This window comes from Limulus polyphemus, unplaced genomic scaffold (genome assembly GCF_000517525.1).
Source record: "Limulus polyphemus unplaced genomic scaffold, Limulus_polyphemus-2.1.2 Scaffold339, whole genome shotgun sequence".
Classification (NCBI taxonomy): Eukaryota; Metazoa; Arthropoda; class Merostomata; order Xiphosura; family Limulidae; genus Limulus; species Limulus polyphemus.
The window spans coordinates 80,615-98,341 of record NW_013665949.1 but is presented as its reverse complement, the minus strand read 5'-3'; the positions used below and the strand labels follow the sequence as shown (position 1 = coordinate 98,341).

At 32.1% G+C, this 17,727-nt stretch overlaps 1 protein-coding gene across 1 annotated transcript in view; it reads right to left on the bottom strand.

Moving 5' to 3' along the window:
• The window catches only part of LOC106457499 (lipase maturation factor 1-like), a 46,521-nt gene extending 30,261 nt beyond the window's left edge, over positions 1-16,260 (bottom strand). The window contains exons 1-2 of the mRNA XM_022383469.1: positions 15,778-16,260; positions 4,793-4,878 (exon numbers count right to left, since the gene is read on the bottom strand). Of these exons, the coding sequence (XP_022239177.1) occupies positions 4,793-4,878; positions 15,778-15,976 (285 nt within the window). The 5' untranslated portion in view covers positions 15,977-16,260. The remainder of the gene's footprint in view (positions 1-4,792; positions 4,879-15,777) is intronic.
• Between the last annotated feature and the right edge of the window lie 1,467 nt (positions 16,261-17,727).

Below are 17,727 nucleotides of genomic sequence, written 5' to 3'. Positions count from 1 at the left end.
CTCTAAGTTCTCCACAAGGTATTTTCCATGAACAAGAGTTTAATATTTAATGTAATGTCATATTTATTATAAAAAAGTATAATTATTTTTTACATACCAGTCCTTATGACCATTATTTTTCAATTTATTTACAAACAATTTAACCTTATCCATAAAAGAATTACTATTATTACAAAATGTTAAAAATCTTTTCAATTGGAAGATAATAATTCCTTTTAATGATACAGACGGAACAAAACTGTTAATGGTGAGTAAACCAAGGATGGGAAAATCAAATTCCCTCTTTTGTCAAAAATAGTCAATTGTACTCCGCCTTCTACAAAATTAACATCTACATCTAAGTAATTGCACAATTATCACAACTATCGCTTCTTTGTATTACAAGTTCCGTTGAGTATATTAAGTTTGGATCAAAATTTAGGTTATTGATTGAGATTAAATGTAATGAAAAGTATAGATATATAAATTAGGGTTTAAAACCTGTTTCAAAAATGAATTTTCATAGAAGAACAGGTATAAGTTGGCCATGTTTGAAGAAAAATTAGCACCCATTGGAATACCCACTGTTTATACACTTCTTCATTAAAAGTAATATAATTATTATAGATATAAAAATCAAATATGTTTTTACAATGACATTTGGTGAATTAATATATTGGAATAATTATTTCTGTATCTATAAATTTATCAAGTAGGTCATTAAAGACCCTGATTAAATCTTTCACATCTATTTTAGTAATATAAGGTAGTAAAATCATAAGTTATAACGGAGTTGGCTGTTTGTAAAGAGTTTAAATTAATTGAAAAAGACTCCCAAGCAAATCAAATACAGAGTGGGGGTCAAGACAGACTTATAGAACTTGATCAACCAATTAAACAAAATGCCTCCCAAGGGAGAAGGGAGGTTGCAGCTGTGGTTGCTTTTCTGGACTGAGCAAGAAGAATCCAGTGGATGAACCTGAGAAAGTAATAAGCAGATGAAAAACTCAGAATGTGGAGAAAAGCATTCAAAACATCAACTTTAGTCATTTATGGCCCAGGAGTGAACACCAACCTCAGACTGATAAAACCAAACTTCTTGAACCAAGGAATGAGAAAAAATTGATTTAAGGATGAAAAATCTACGAAAGGTCAATCTCCTGTACTTTTTTGGAACAACAAAAAGACAGAATAAAAACCCCAAAAGGGGCTGAGGACTTGTTCCATGGCATTCATAAGCTGCACAGAAAACAGCCTCCTCTTGGTGCTGAAGGCACATGAGATCTGAAGGGGTAGAAAGATAACAAGATAAGTACAAAGAGGAGGTTGAGCATGAAAAGACAGGGAAGATCTATGGAAAAGCACCCAACTATAGTCTGCAAAGAGAGTCCAGACGCATGAAAAGAGGGAGAGCTGAGCTCTTACCAGACCAGAGTCAAAAAGTAACTACAAAATCTAGTCATAGCTTTGACCTGCGATGGCCAGTCCTCCAAGAGAGGAGACATCAAAAAGGAGCAAGAGGACAATGAACAGGAAGGGGCAATTAAACAGATTCCTGAAGATGAGAATCATGTTGGGATCATTGGAACAAGAAAATTTGAAAACCAAAGTAATCAGGAAAGACTGCTGATGAGCAGCCTCATATCAAATTCCCAAAGTGTAAAAAACACCTCCAAACACTTTGTCTTAAAGGAAGGGTGCTAGATGGAAGTCCCTATGATAAAACTGAGGGATGCAAACACCTGAAAGTAAGGCATCCCAAATAAGCAACTCCAAAAACAAAGAAACCAAATTAAATGGGCCACAATAGAAGAAAAAAAATTGAGAACAAGGTGGGAAGTGGATAAAGCTGACAGAGTAATGATGTAAAGTCACGAAAAGAAGGTGAAACATGGTCAGACAGTGAAGAAGTTGAGTAAGTAAGGAATGAAGTCAAGTTGATGGAGAATGAGAAATTAAAAAAAAAGAAAAATTGGAGATCTCCAAGCTGAAAGAAAACACTTAATTGATGGAGACTCATGCATCAAAGTAATCCAAAATTCAACAAAAACAACTGAAGAAAGTATACACATAAGAAACACACCTGTATAATTCAAGCAGTGAAGGACAAAGATGGTATTTCCTGATTCTTGTCAGTAAGAAGGAACTCATCATAAGATGGGAAGGTCAGGTGAAAATCCTGGATCCGAGATCAAAATGGAATCAACCACCTTTTAAACAATGGTGGTAATACCACTTACTGTTAGAGTTCCTCCAGTCACCGTTACAGTTTTGGATAACTTCTCTTGAATTGTTGGGAAATGTAAGAACCTCAGGTGATGTCAAAAACATGTAAACATGAATACATAACCTAGAAGATCCATGAAACCAACTTATTTTTTAAAGAAATATAAATTGGTCTGCCACATTGGTGGGGCATAGGCTTAGATTACTGGCCTAATGGTGACCCTGAAAAGTAAATAATGAAACCTATAGACTGGGTTAAAACAACGAGAAATAGAAATTTTATCACAAACAATAGAACATGTGTCCAAAAAAATTACAAACTTGATTAACACTATTGCTATGACCCCAAGTTGACTTTTATAGTTTCCATGCTATAACTTCTAATTTATTTTGTGTATCTTCCAGAAATGTTGCAAGCTTTCAGTAAGCATTAAATCTTTTGTAGGCAAAAAAAATCATAATTTTTTTTGGAAGTTTTTCACTAAAAATTTCTCCATGAATATATGGAGTCAGTGTTGACTGCTCGACCAACTTCTTAACCATTTTGTACTCATTATAGTTTCCATACTATAACTTTTAATACAGTATGTATTTCTTCATCATAGAATTTAGCAGAATTTTAGTATACAAGTTTCTTGTACACAAAAAATAAGACTTTTTAATGAAGTATTTTTACTAAAGGTTTGCCTGTGAACATATAGTATTTTTTTTATACTAGTCCAAGTGCAAAGTAAGTTTCATGTTAAGATTAAAAATACTTTTCTTCATCTGAAAACTATCAAAATTCCATTTGTGTAATTTCTAAAACCTCAAATTTGTTATGTTTTATTTCAGTAAAACTTTACAAACATTATCTGTTATTTTCTCTGACCTAACTTTATACAAGGTAACCACCATAAAATATAGGAAATAAATCTAAATTATCATTTTTTTTCTTTCTAGAATGACTTTCAAATAGTAACATGAAACTACATCTGTTTATCCTAAATAACTTAAAACTTGTAACACTATACATCTGTTCCTACTGAAACTTTGTTTTATTGCCCTTTGAACCATGTCTAACTAAGAATCCCACCACACAAATTGTAAATCACTTGAACATGAAGCTCACATTACCCCCTATCAAATCAAGTTACACACTCACAATTTTTATTATTATTACTTTTCTTTACTTTACCTAATCTTATCTAACCTAAAACGTTTCTAATTTTTACATGTTAGTTACTTTTATAATAATGAATAAAGAATACACATGAAAAACAAGAAATATAGTAATAAACTGGATCTTCATTTCTTTCTTTTTTTGCTATCAACTGTTGATGAAACTTAACCCTACTTTTGATTTTTTTATACCAATGGTACTAGTGCACTAAATAATTTTTATTTAATTAAATAATGCACCAAAGAACACAGAATAATAACATGTATAATGCAGACAATATTCTATAACTATCATAATTTTTATGGTTTTTCTATCTATGCAATAAGAGCCACTAAAAATTCAGATAACCACGTCAATGTGTTTCCCATGGGAATAAAATTTGAACCGGAAGCAAAATAGAAAAGTCTCTGCACAGAAAACAATATAATACATCATTTTATAGATTAAAACTTTGGATTTTCATTGGTTATAAATAATACTGTATATAACATTAAAAAAGTATTGGCAATTTTTTAAAATACAGGATGTGACAGGTGGCATAGCAAGGGAGTCTGATTTTCTAGTTTATTGCTCTGTAAGCAAATACGATTGAAGGCTATAAAAATTGTGCTTTGCCTGAGTAATATGAATATTATAACAAGTAATTTATGTTATATTCTGTACTTCTTGGAGGGATGGTAAATAAATTAGAGAAGAGGGAAGACCTAAATAACAAACATCACAATTCTCATACTAGGGGAAATTGATTTTTTGTGTTATTGTCTTGTAAAATTAAGAACTTAATTTATATAACACTAAAATTTCGATTATTAACTATGATTTGATGCCAAGTATATTTGAAAATAAAGTAGTTTAATTAAATTTTGAATGTATCTCAGTAAAACCTTGTGACAAGCATAGAAAAGAATGCTAGTATGGAAGGAGTTAAAAGACAAATCAAACTAAAGATAATTTGAATCCAAGTTGTAACTGGAAAGTTTAAAATTTGGTATATGTGCTCTTGTAATCTAGAAAGTTAGAGCAAGACTACACTATAAAGCACAACAAAGGTTTAAAGTAGTAAGTGCAGAAATGACATTAAATTCTAAGGAAAAAGCAAAGCCTTTGTTCAAATGCTAATGTTTAAGGGGATTACTACACATGTTACTCTCCTATTGGTGGAGAGTGATAGTCTAATGATGATTACATCACAGGCTGGTATAGTACATGTTATTACATGTAGAGGTGAAAGTTTCATTCAAAGCTTGTGGTGTGCTCAGCAGTAACACCAAGTAACAGATCTTAGTTATGCAAAGAGGTAAATAAACATTTGTGAACTTAAGTTTTTATTATTCACACTCAAGGCTTTGGAAAAATACTTCAAAGTATCCTTGTAATTTCTAGTTAACATGTTTTAAGTACTAAAATGTATGTTAATAAAAATACCTGTTTCAGAAAAGCACTGACAGGTAGTAATCCATTATTTCCTAGAAGTGCTTTATTCTGATTGGCTGCTACTAAAAAAGCAACACCTAAAAAAAGAAAATGAATGTACTAAACATTTGAAACAGCATCATATTTTGTTGTTGCTGCTGCAATATTTTAAATCTAAAATTTTAAATCACAAAAAAATTGTAAATTACCAGTTTTCAAAAGATTAGCCAAAATTATTAAAAAGCTAAATATTCTGGGATGTCCTTTTTAGATCCTGAATGTAGTAAAGCATTGTTTGATACATCCAAAATGGTATGATACATACCAGAAAGTTATGTGGGTAAGCCAGTCCCCAAGTATTTTCTTCTTAACTTGTGTACTGAGTGTTAATAGTATGTTTATTGTTTTGGCCAGAATATTTAGCTTTTTAATAATTTTGGCTAATCTTTTGCAAACTAGTAGTTTAAAATTTTTTGTGATTTAAAATTTTAGATTTAAAATATTGCAGCAGCAACAACCAAATATGATGCTGTTTTAAATGTTTAGTATATTCATTTTTATGTTTATTGTTTTGCAACACTTCCTTAGTCACAGTAGATGAGGAACTATGACTACAGAATCCACAACCCCACACTCACAACACTGTTCACAAAAGCTCATTTCTTTTCCACATGCAGTACCTTTACATGAAGGTCTTACAAATTCTTACAATAAAATTATTATAATTATATTACAAAATATTTTCTAAACTCAAAATTACAAAGCTTTCTCTGATTCCCCTAGTTAAAGACTTAGAAGCAAGCTTAATGAAGTGATGGAACATTTTACAAAACTTATCGGTGCTTCCATTCACTAACACCAATGCTTACCCCTGTAATGGTTAGTGATCTCAGAAGGATGCACAATCTAACAAGGTATTTCTCAACAATGCCAAAAAATTAACAATTACTTTATTAGTTTTGGTAATATTTTTGTTCAATTTAGTATTCTAAGCAAACTCAGACACCATATAGCACTGCCTTTACCCAATATGAAACTATCAACTTAAAACCACCTACTTCTTACAAAAACAAGTCTATTACTTTATAATTTTTGAATGTTATAATTTTCTTATACTGAAAATGTATTTCCAATAGGTACTTACCTTTACTTACATAAACAGCTATTCTCATTCAGTGCTGCCCTCTATATACAAAATAATGTTTTACACATGCCTCAAGCCTTTTATCTCCCCTTAATTGGAATTGACTGATTCCAATGCATCTCTCATGCAACAACCCTCCACCAATAAGAGTGCAACATACTCTCATGATGCATACGACTCCAATTCTACTGAACCATCACTTCAAGTTTTAGCAGAAGATGGAAGCAACAGTTTTCAGTGGGGAGAAAGTGTGAGAGGAGGTAAGTACCTCTCAGAAATACATTTTCAGCATAGGAAAATTATAACTTCCAATACAGTACATTACCTCCTCTGATATAAACAGCTAGAATTCAACATTGAATAGGTGCCTTCTTTTAGATCTTTTCCCTGTCCTAGGTTTCCATTTCATTGTTCTTAATGTCCACCTATTATCAGAATTTCTTGCTACATGCCCAGCCCACTTGCATTCAGTTTATAGAATGAACCTTACTGCATCTAATATATTTGTTGTTTTTCTTATTCTGTCATTTCTCTATCTGTCTTGTAGTGTTATATGAAGTATTTTTCTTTCCAAAGCTCTTTGTGTGGTTTCTATCTCTTTCCTTATCTCTTTTGTTAGTGCCCATGTTTGGCAGCTATATGTTAAGGTTGGTAGTACACACTATCCATGATCTTTTTCTTAAAGTAATGAGGATATCTTGATTCTCTAGAATTTCTTTATACATTCCAAAACATTGCCATGTTGCCTTTATTCTTACCAAAATTTCTTCCCTTGTTGTGTTTTCCATTTTGAGGGTTTGTCCTAAATATTTGTACTCTGACACTTTCTCTAGTTCTTCGTTCTCAATTTGGATGGTATCTTTGTCACTATAGTTGGTCATATATTTGATTTTCCCTTATGTATTTTTAATCCTGCTTTCTTGCTAGCTACTGGCATTCAAGCGGTTTAATAGGGCTTCCATCTTTTTTGTGGACTTTGTAAAGAAAGCTACATCATCTGCAAACCTCAGATCTATTAATACCTCATCTATTTTTATACCTTCATTCTCTAGCTCAGTTTGTCAGAATACTTCTTGCAAAGTTGCTGAAAACAGTTTCGGATATATTGGTTAACCCTGACTCACCTCTCTCTTTATCTTTATCACTGATGATACCTCTTTATCAAGATGTATTTTTGTTGTTGTATCTATGTATATATCTCTTAAGTGGGATACAAATATAGAAGAAAGGTAATGAAGGAATACTTAAATGAATACTTTCACCAATTACAGGTGCAGGGTCAATTGAAAAATAGTTGTTGGTGGAAGTCTGTGTGCTACTGAAGACAAGACAGCCAGATGGTGGAGATAGTTTAATGTGAGACAAATGTGTGTGGGGTAGTGTGGAGAGAAAAAAAGTTAAGAGAAGAGACTCAAGAGAGCATACAATCATCCACCTTCAGAGCAGCATATACTGATGTACAAGTTGGTGGATCTAACCCATAATGGAGTAAGGAAAGAGGAACCAGGTAGAGGATGAGTCCCAAATACAAAATGATAATGAGGGGAACTACAAGGAGGAAAAGGGTGACAAAACATTGGGCAGCCTGAACAAGACAAATGTTTCTACCTGGATTAAAAGTAACACTGAAAAGAGTAATAGAAGGAGAGAATATGGGAGGAAAGGAGAGGCCATCATACCCAGCCATAGAATATGAAGGAGAGATCAGGCAAAATGGAGGAGAAGGAAAATGTAGTAATGAGAAAGTGGGAGGAAACAAAAGCAAATATATGTGAACAACAGCAGTCAATGGCAAGTAGGAAGAGCAATAACATCTGCTAAAGGTTTAATAGAAACCTGGTTAAGAATATGGAGAACCACATTTACAATCCAGTCAAACAAGAAGTAGGAAGGGGCAGTGGATAAGAAAGGAATGAATGATGATAGAAAAGAGCCAGAGAATAATTTATTCTGGGACATCGGGCAAAGGAGAAGGTGGAAAAAAGGCCACCCGAAAACCCAAGATAGAAGAGACATACAGTTCATAGAAAAACTATCCCATGAAAGAAGACGAATATTTTACAATGCAATGAAGTCAAGAAAAATGGGGACACTGAGACCAAGGTGAAAAGTATGTTTCATACAAAGTGATAGAAGGGTGACAGAAGTGGGACAAAGAGATAGCAACATGACCAGGGAAGTGGACCAGACAAATCCATGTGCAAGGAGAAGGGGATGACATATCCCAAGGAAAGAGTAGTGTGTGAGAGTGGATCAGAAACGATGGAAACTTGGGAAAGGGAAGACAGGGCCGAGATGCGAGGAATTAGAGTAATAGAAACAAGATTTAAATCACCTGTGAGGGGTATCCAAAGGGACCTCCTAGGGGGTTGTCCCAAAGTAGAAGCAGCTAAGGGATGAAATGTAGAGGAGGACATGCATAATAAAAAAGATGGGATCAATGCAGACTAAGAGGATAGACAGCCAGGGCTGAGGAATGAGATCACATGAGACCAGAATAGAGAAAGTTCCAGAATGAGAGGTGTGGCAAGGCAACAGAAGGAGGAGGAATAATGCAAAAGTAGAACAACGAATGAATAGTGGGTGAAGAATCAACCCATGGGTAGGACACAGTCATGTCAACATGAAAACTTGCAACAATGTGCAGTACCCCCAATCTATGTTTGAACATTATCTTCCATATTTATATGTTAAGGATTAAAGAATGAAAATTGAACATCATCTACTACAAGTACACAATGTAGAGAAAGTAGCCACAATTAAACATTAATTATATGTAACATGGCATGGAGTTAGCAATTATGTCCAAGCCCTACTTTCTACTGGTACTTGAAGGAGTAATTACCCAGATCTACTCATTATATTCTATGTGGACATGTTAAGGTGTATTAAATTAGGACAAAACATTATCTACATTGTATACAAACTACGAATCAATGAACAATAATAAAATATTATCATTGAAGTGCAACATGTTATGGAGTAAACGATTATGTATAAATCCTATCTTCTAATGGTACATAAAGAAGTAAATAACCAGATCTAATCATTATAATCTATGTGTACATGCTAAGAAGTAATGAACCATAACAAAATATTATCATCAATATGTGAATTGCCAAGAAGTAATGAACCATAACAAAATATTATCATCAATATGTGAATTGCCAAGAAGTAATGAACAAGACTAAACATTATCTTAAATAAGAACATGGTAAGAAGTATAAACCTGTGACAAAACTTCAATCATTAAGTGGACATGTTAAGGAGTAATGAACAAAGTCTATACATCACCATCAAAAATGTTTCAAGTTAAAAAAATATTAATGATATAGAAATATCTCCTAGGTGTATATGTTAAGGTGTAATGAAACAGAACTAAACATGAACATCTAAGTATACTTGCTAAAGATGAAGGAACTAGACTGAAGTATTATCTACCATGTATACATATTAAGATATAAATAACATGACAGCTAAACATTAGTTACTAAGTGTACATGTTAAGGAGTAATGAATTATGATGAAACATTACCTCCAAATGACATAAGGAGTAAGAAACTATGACTAAACAACATATTCTGTGTTATATGTTATGTGTTCCAAAGTTCTTTGGCTGAGTTCAATAGAAACAAGAAATAAATTTTGCCTACCCCTGATGGGTGCCAGCCCACCTTCTATACTTAGGTTTGAGATTTACAAGTCATATGTATTTGATGCACATGTTTATAACCATTAACAATAAGTTATTTTACACTATAATCTCTCAACAGTTATTTTAATATTGGCCACAAGTACTTATTTTGTGCATATGTTTATAACTATTAAATAGAGCTCATTTTACACTATAATCTCCCAAAGGATATTTTAATATTGACACACAGTTTTTATTATCAGTTACTGCTGGCAGTAATTGTTGGTTGCTTTATCCATGATAGCACTTATTGCTGTTTCTTACCTAAACATGTATTAGTCAGAGAGACAGTTAAATTGTATTTAGGTTTTACTTATATAATTTAGTTAATTGTGTATTAGTTATGTTTTAAAATGCATATTTGACAGGCTTAAAATTGTTTTGACATAATTCAAACTTTGCCTCGGTTCTCGAGGATTATGATAGTAAATGAGTACAAGAATATTTTGCTGAAGGCTTGCATATCTCAGCCAAAGATATGTCCCGAGGGCACTGTTGACTTGTGTCTAGATGAATAATAAAAGGTAAAGGACAGGAAAGAAAATAAAAAAAAACTATATATATATATATATATATATATATATATATGATAAGGTGAAGACCTGAAATTATGAACGTCACTAAAAACTTTTTTACGATTTGTCTAAGAAAAATTAAAAGGTATATACATTTTTCTGTTACTTAATTTTAAACATTTAATTGCACTAAATATTGATGATAATATCTACAATTAGTGGTATGGTAGAGAAAATGAAAAATAAAATATAAGCATTTACCTTAAAAAACTTCATATTCATTTAGGATGTTTTGGAGGTTATGCAAATAAAAAAGTATTTTTATACCTAAATTGAAAATCACTTTGCAATCCAACTATTCAGAGTCTGAATGCAACTAACTACAACAGATAAACGACATATTTTTAGTAGAAAGACTTAATTCAAATATTTTCATTCTTTGTAAATTGTTAATCTTACCAGCTTTTGTGAAGATACATTAAGAAATCTCAATTACTGTATGTATTATTGCTCATGTATTCTTCCCAAGATAGGCTCATGTATTTTGCACAAACCCACTGTGAAATGGTTAATGAATAATTAATTATGTCTAAACATTATCTGTAACGAGTTACATGTTAACTCTCTCACTACAAGGTCAGTTGATTTGACCAATCTCATAACCATTTTGTACTCATTATAGTTTTCATACTATAACTTTTAAGAATTTTTAATATACAAGTTCCTTGTATACGAAAAAACAGACTTTTCATTTGGGTAATCTCTAGAACCTCCTAAATATTTTAAACTTTTCTTTTTTTCAGTAAACTTTATATTTTATTGTTATTTTCTCCAACATAACTTTATACAAGGTTAGTATATTTGACCAACCTTGTAACCAGCAAAAAAATTTAAATAAATCCAAATTACCATTTCTTTCTTTCTAGAATGACTTTAAATTGTAACATGAAACTACATTTGCTTATCCTAAATAGCTTTAAAATCATAACAGTATACATCAATATAGGCTTAATTTTTACTGTTTTGTTGCCCTTTGAACTGAGTGTAACTATTATTTTTACCATTACAAGTTGTAACTCACTTGGCATACGTACAGTTCATGTTACACTATCAAATTACATTAAGCATAAGCTGCTCGCAAGTGTACCTTGTGAAAATGTTTTATCATATTATTATTATTTATTTCACCTAATCTAATCTTAACTAACTTAAAAAAGTTTTTATTTTTACATTTTGTTACTTCTATAATAATAAATAAAGAATACACATGAAAAACAGATATAAAGTATTTACCTGGATCTTTATTTTTTTTTGCTGTTGAATGTCGATGACACTTAACCCACTTTCTTTTTTATACTAGTGGTAGTACTGCACCAAATTTATTTAATTAATCAATCTACCAAAGAACACAGAATAATAACATGCAAATAGCAAATAATGTCCCATAACTATCACAATTTTTCTAGCTTTCTAACTAAGCCACAAGAGCCATTAAAAATTTAGCTTAGTTCATTGATGTGTTTCCTGTGTGAATAAAGTTTGAACTGGAAGCGAAATAAAAAATTCTCTGTACAGAAAACAACATAATACATCATTTGATAGATGAAAACCTTGGCTTTCTACTGGTTATAAATAATGTGGTATTAAATGTAAGAAAGGACTTTTGATAATTTCTGAAAAAGAGGATGTGACAGGTGAGTGTGGCAAGAGTGTTCTGCTTGTCTGTTCAATAGCTCTGTAACTAAATAAGATTGAAGGCTATTAAAATTTTGCTTATAATGAGTAATTTACATTAAATTTTGTACTTCTTGGAGGGGTGGTAAATAAATTGGAGAAGAGTGAATGCCTAGAGAGAAAAAAAAGTCACAATTCTCCTACTAAGGGTAATTTAGGATTTTTAATATTGCCATATAAAAGTAAGAAATTAAAACTTATATACAATTAAAATATGGATTATTAGCTTCATTTCTATGCTATATTTATTAGTATACCATGAAAAGAAAGTAATTTAATTAAATTTTGAATGTAACTCACTAAAACCTCATGACATCCAAAGAAAAAGATGCCTGTGGAGAGAGGGTTAAGTAGTAATGTACTATATCAAAACATTAGTTTCTATGTAGACACGTTAAGGAGTAAGAACCAGAAATAAACATTAACCTGGATGTGTACATGGCAAGGAATAATTAACCATAACTAAGCATTATCTTCTATGTGTACTTGTGAAAAAGTAATGAACATAAACTAAGCATCATCTTCTGAATGGACATGTTAAAGAGTAATCAACCAGAACAAAATATAAGGTCTAAAGACAACATGTTACAGAGCAACTGACTGTAAGTAACCATACATGGTATTCGAAGTAAGGCTTAACTGGCGATATGTATAGAGAGAAATTACCTCTTTTGATTTCAAATCAATATGTCTATAACTACGTTCTGAAATTCTGTTGCCTTTAATATTAACAACAGAGCACCGCTTCAACAACTTGAGTGACTTATTATCCACAACTGTGCTCAGATGATTTTCTTCAGTCATGCTATTGAGTAGTTTCCCATCTATATTAATAGTGTGATCCAAATTATAATAATCAAAGCACATTACCTTACACTTTCTATAATTAAGTTACATTTACCAAGTATTTGTTCAAATTACCAACTGCTCCAAGTCATTTTTCAAGTACATCACCATCCTCAATACAGCTAGAAATACTCACAAGTTTTATGTCATCAGAAAACTTTACCAATTTACTAATTATAGCTCTATCAACATAATTAATGTAAATAAGAAAGAGCAAAGACCCAAGTACTAGCCCTTGAAGTACTTCACTAGTAATAAGGGTCCAGTTTGACTGGACTCCATTAATAAAAACCTTTTGCTTTCTCCCATCCAACCACTACAATCTAATTAACTAGTCTTTCCCCAACCCCTTACCAATGTGATTTTCTTAACTAATCTTTTGTGTAATGCCTTATCAAAAGCTTTTTTAAAATGTAACCAATCTAGCCCACATCCTTTCCCTCATTCAGATAACAAGTACTGTCCTTGAAAAAACTTAATGGATTAGTAAGGCAAGATTTCTCTTTGATAAATCCATGTTAATTTTCAACTATAATATTACACTTCACTAAATGGTTTTGTAAAGCTTCTTTTATTAGACTATCTAGAATTTTTCCCACTATACGAATAAGACTAACTGGTCTATAACTTCCAAGACAACTATTATCACCCCTCCAAAAATAGGAGTAACATAAATTCTCAAATCTCAGACATCTCTACTCTCAGTTGACCTATCAGGAATGAAAGAGAGTGGTTCAGATACCTGAGCTTTGACCTCCTTTAAAACCCTGGTTTCAGTCACATTTTAATGGTTAGAATGTAACACAAGGTACATTTCAAAATGTTACAGGTTAAACCTTGCAATCTAAACTACCTTACACAAAAGCTAAGAGACCATAACAAAACTAACAAACTGATATTAAAAATGATTAATGTCAGTCAATTTCCACTTTTAAACATAAAAAGGGATATTAAAAAACCAAAGTGAAAAGAAACAAGTTTTTCATTTCAATAATTCTCTCTAAACTCTTTCTTAAAAATAAATTAGTAAAAGATACATGCACAAAAATTAAGATATCAATAGCTGCAGGTACACATCAATTTTATTTCATTAAAATAATATTATTCCGATTTATTTCCAGCATGAATTTTATGTCACTTCCTACCCTCAAATATATCATCAAAACTTCCACATTTTACAAGGAAGTACTTGGCCCTTCAAAGTTGTCCCTGTACATCCACCTCTGAAGTACAAATTTACATTTACCTTTTATTTATTTTCAGGAAATTATTTATACCCATCTTAAACTCTTGTAAAGTACCAAGCTCCACAACTGCAAATGAAATTCATTCCATAAGTTAATTACCCTGTTAAAAAAAATAAATGTCTTAGTTTAGTCACTCGTTTCCACGTCTTAAATTTGTGTCCTTTCATCTTATTTTCCTCAAAACGTAGCACAAAGAAATCAGAAGTCTTTATACCATTGATTCTTCAGATAATCTTGTAAACTTCAACAAGGTCATCTCTTACTTTTACCTGTCTTTCCTCAGGAGAAAATAAATTAAGAAATCTTTAACTTGCTCTACAGATAATCCTTCAATCACTAAAATCATCCTAGTAGCTCTCCTCTGAACTTTTTTCAGTAAGTAAATATTCCTTCTTAGATAAGACCAGAAGCTGCACACAACATCAACTGAAGTTAACAAGTGAATTGTAGAGAGATAATTATATGTTTTAAACTTGTAATCAATATGTTTATACATAAACATTCAGGTTTGGCATAATCAAGTTAATGTCAGAGTTATCACAAAGCGTGATAAATGAAGCAACCATGGACAGTGCAGATTTGATTCTTGAAAGCTACTATCCTGATAAGCTACTGACAAAAACAGAGTTCACTATCCAAAAGTAGCATACCACACACCACCGGGAGTTAGGAAAGAACCATTTTTCAAACCATTTATGTAATAAATTAATTTTTTTTTTTCAAATGATGACATTTATGGAACAACAAAGGGTTACTTAAGAAAAAAAAAAACTTAAATCTAACTTTGATTACTTAATATTTATGGAATCTCCCCTTAAATTTACTGCACCTACCAATCCACCATATCTGAAGACAAACCATAGGCCAACCACCCTGTTAGAAATGTTAACCCTCAATCAATAACAGTCAATAACATACTTATAAGAATGGACAATAAACATAACTGGACTTTATTCATTTACTGACATGTAAAATTACTACTCAAATAGTTTAACTAGAACATTTTGTATGTGCATGCTTACCTACACAGTAGTACAACCCAGATATAATTGCAAAGCTGTACAATGTTAAGTCTTACCAATTATCTCTTGAAAGTTTGATGCCATTTTCAAAATTTAAGTATTGTATTGTTTAATGCAGAACAGCAGATCCTTACATACCAAGACTTTATTAGCATTTATCTATTCAAATTTATCAGGCATAGTGTTGTGTTGATATAGCCTCTCATTTGCAAAAGTAAATATGATACTACTTCATTACAAGTTACAATGTGTGAAATTGAATCATAAATGTTCATCCTCCACTGTATTCATTTCATCACATATTTTTTCCATTCCTGGAATTACTCGCTATTATCCACACAAATGAAAAAGAAAAAAAAGTGTTCTAGCCAACACAAGTAATTTATCACAAACAGTGTATGATTAATGTTTAACGTGAAATGTGCCTGGGCCTGAAATTTTATCACTAACTTACTAAATTATACTTTTATTAATAATAATAATAGTTTATACTTACAGTTATTGTCATACTAACCCACAATTAATGGCTTTATTATTATTAATATTTGTTTATATAATTATACACTATACATTCTCTTTGAAGCTATACTTTTTAGTTTTATTAACTTCAAGGATTACTTCTTTTTTTTTTTTTTACTTTTAGTCTACAAACTTTAGAATATAAACACTTCCCATCAACTCTATTAATTGAAGTATTATTAGTATTAAATATTCAGGGCTAACATTATTCTAAACCGCACACTTACAACTTACGAGTCATTATTAATTACAAAACCGCAGTGAAGACCTACTTACTATAAATAAATCCCAAATACCGGAGGATTACGATTCTTGTCAACCAGTATGACCCGCGATCAATGTTGCAAAGAGATGCTTCATTACTTTTTCTTGAAAACTGTTTCTCGCTATCCCTATCCTGAGTTGGTTCTGCAGCAGAGCTTTTCTGATTTCTCAGTCTTAAATTTGTTGCATCTCCACAACTGAATTCGGCCATTTTCGGTACAAACAGGAAATATCAATATGGCCAATATTGACTCTTGGCATAAGAAATGCAGGAGGAAAATGGCTGTTTTGTTACGTTTTGCAAATTAAAAAAAAAAAGGACACTAGGAAATGTGAAAAAAGTGAGCCACACAAGTTTCACCATCAGTAAAACTGCTATGAATGAAAGGTTAAATTAACAGAAAGTGAAACTCGCAAGTCGCTTTCTATGATCGAGGAAAATCGAATCATGAACATGTCACACATGATACATCATCTTCCTAAACAATTTTTTTGTATGCGGCTAATCTTATTGGTGATACTAGATGAAGCCTTTTATGCAAGCATCCTCATGATCCCACGTCACATGCGCCTAACTTTGATAAATGTTATGGAAGATAAAAACATAATAAAGAATTGGCGAGTGAATGTTTCTTAAAACTATTCAAATTGAAATGGCACTCGCCCCTTCTCCCCACTCTCATCCCCGCATGTGATAGATGTAATGAGACCACAAACATTCATGCCTCCAAGAAACACCAAAGAGAAATCAGTTAGATCGTATATTTAGTACGAAACCAAACAAAGGCCACTGTTGTTATGTGTATTTTAATTTTTAGTTATTGCTATTTTAATACGTTATTATGAAACTGGTATGGCATATGTGGACACATTTGGAAAGTTATTCCATGCTATATATACTATATTTCAAGGGAAAAGTATGCTTATAATTCTACTAAAAATGTGTTACCTCATATCCTTATTCTTTGCTCACCTCATATCGATGGAGGACCGTAAACTGTATTATGGTTATATTTTAGTATTATTTGAATTAAAGCTGCCAGATTATTGCCTAGTGAATTTGGATGTGCATAGATAACCCACTTTCACAGGATTGACGCCGAATAATCTATCTGTCCTGTACCTTTATCTGTAAAGGGAACCATGGTAGTTAGAAACAACATGACATAATATTGTTATGTCTCTGTTCGTTTGTTAATTTTCCGTAAAAATTCTTTCCGAAAAACTTTAGCGATACAAGTCATTTCTTAAATAAAACTAGTTTATTCTTTCTCAATACAACTTTGCAATGCACTTAATTTCCACAGTCACGCTATAACTTAAACAAACGCAATAATTCACAACACTGAACGAACGATTCACGCGCTTGACTCAATTGTCGTCTCTATCTCTGTCTGCAATTCAATTCTATTGTTGCCGTCACTTCTTGGTGGTCTTATATAGAAGAATACCACACATCTAGTAAACACTCGAGGCTTCACGAAGGGACATGAATTTTCTAAAAGCTCATGACATGTTCTTAGCGTCACGTGACTTCCGCTGTCGTAACACTGCCCCTTCCTTAATATTGTTCGCCCCGAACAATAGCCACTTACATTAAACCAATAAACAATTAACAATAACTTAATTAAATGTACAGAATATACAAACACAAAATTAAAATTCAACAAAGTCTCTTAATTTTACGGACGTATCTTCTTCCGTATTGGTCTCGGTTGCGTTGGCTTCTGCTTCATGTGGGGTTTATCTGCTTCATCAGGAAACGTCCTATCATTGATAACAGTCACATCAGTGGTAGTAACTTCATCAAGGGCTTCACCGTTTCCCTTCTCAGAACCGAGTAGAGTTTCTTCTTCGACAGTAGCTTTTTCAGGTGACACGTCTTCAGCAGCGTCATTTGTTCCATTGTTCACTTCATCCCAACTGAAATGCCCTGGACCGTGATAATGCCAAAGCTTGTTG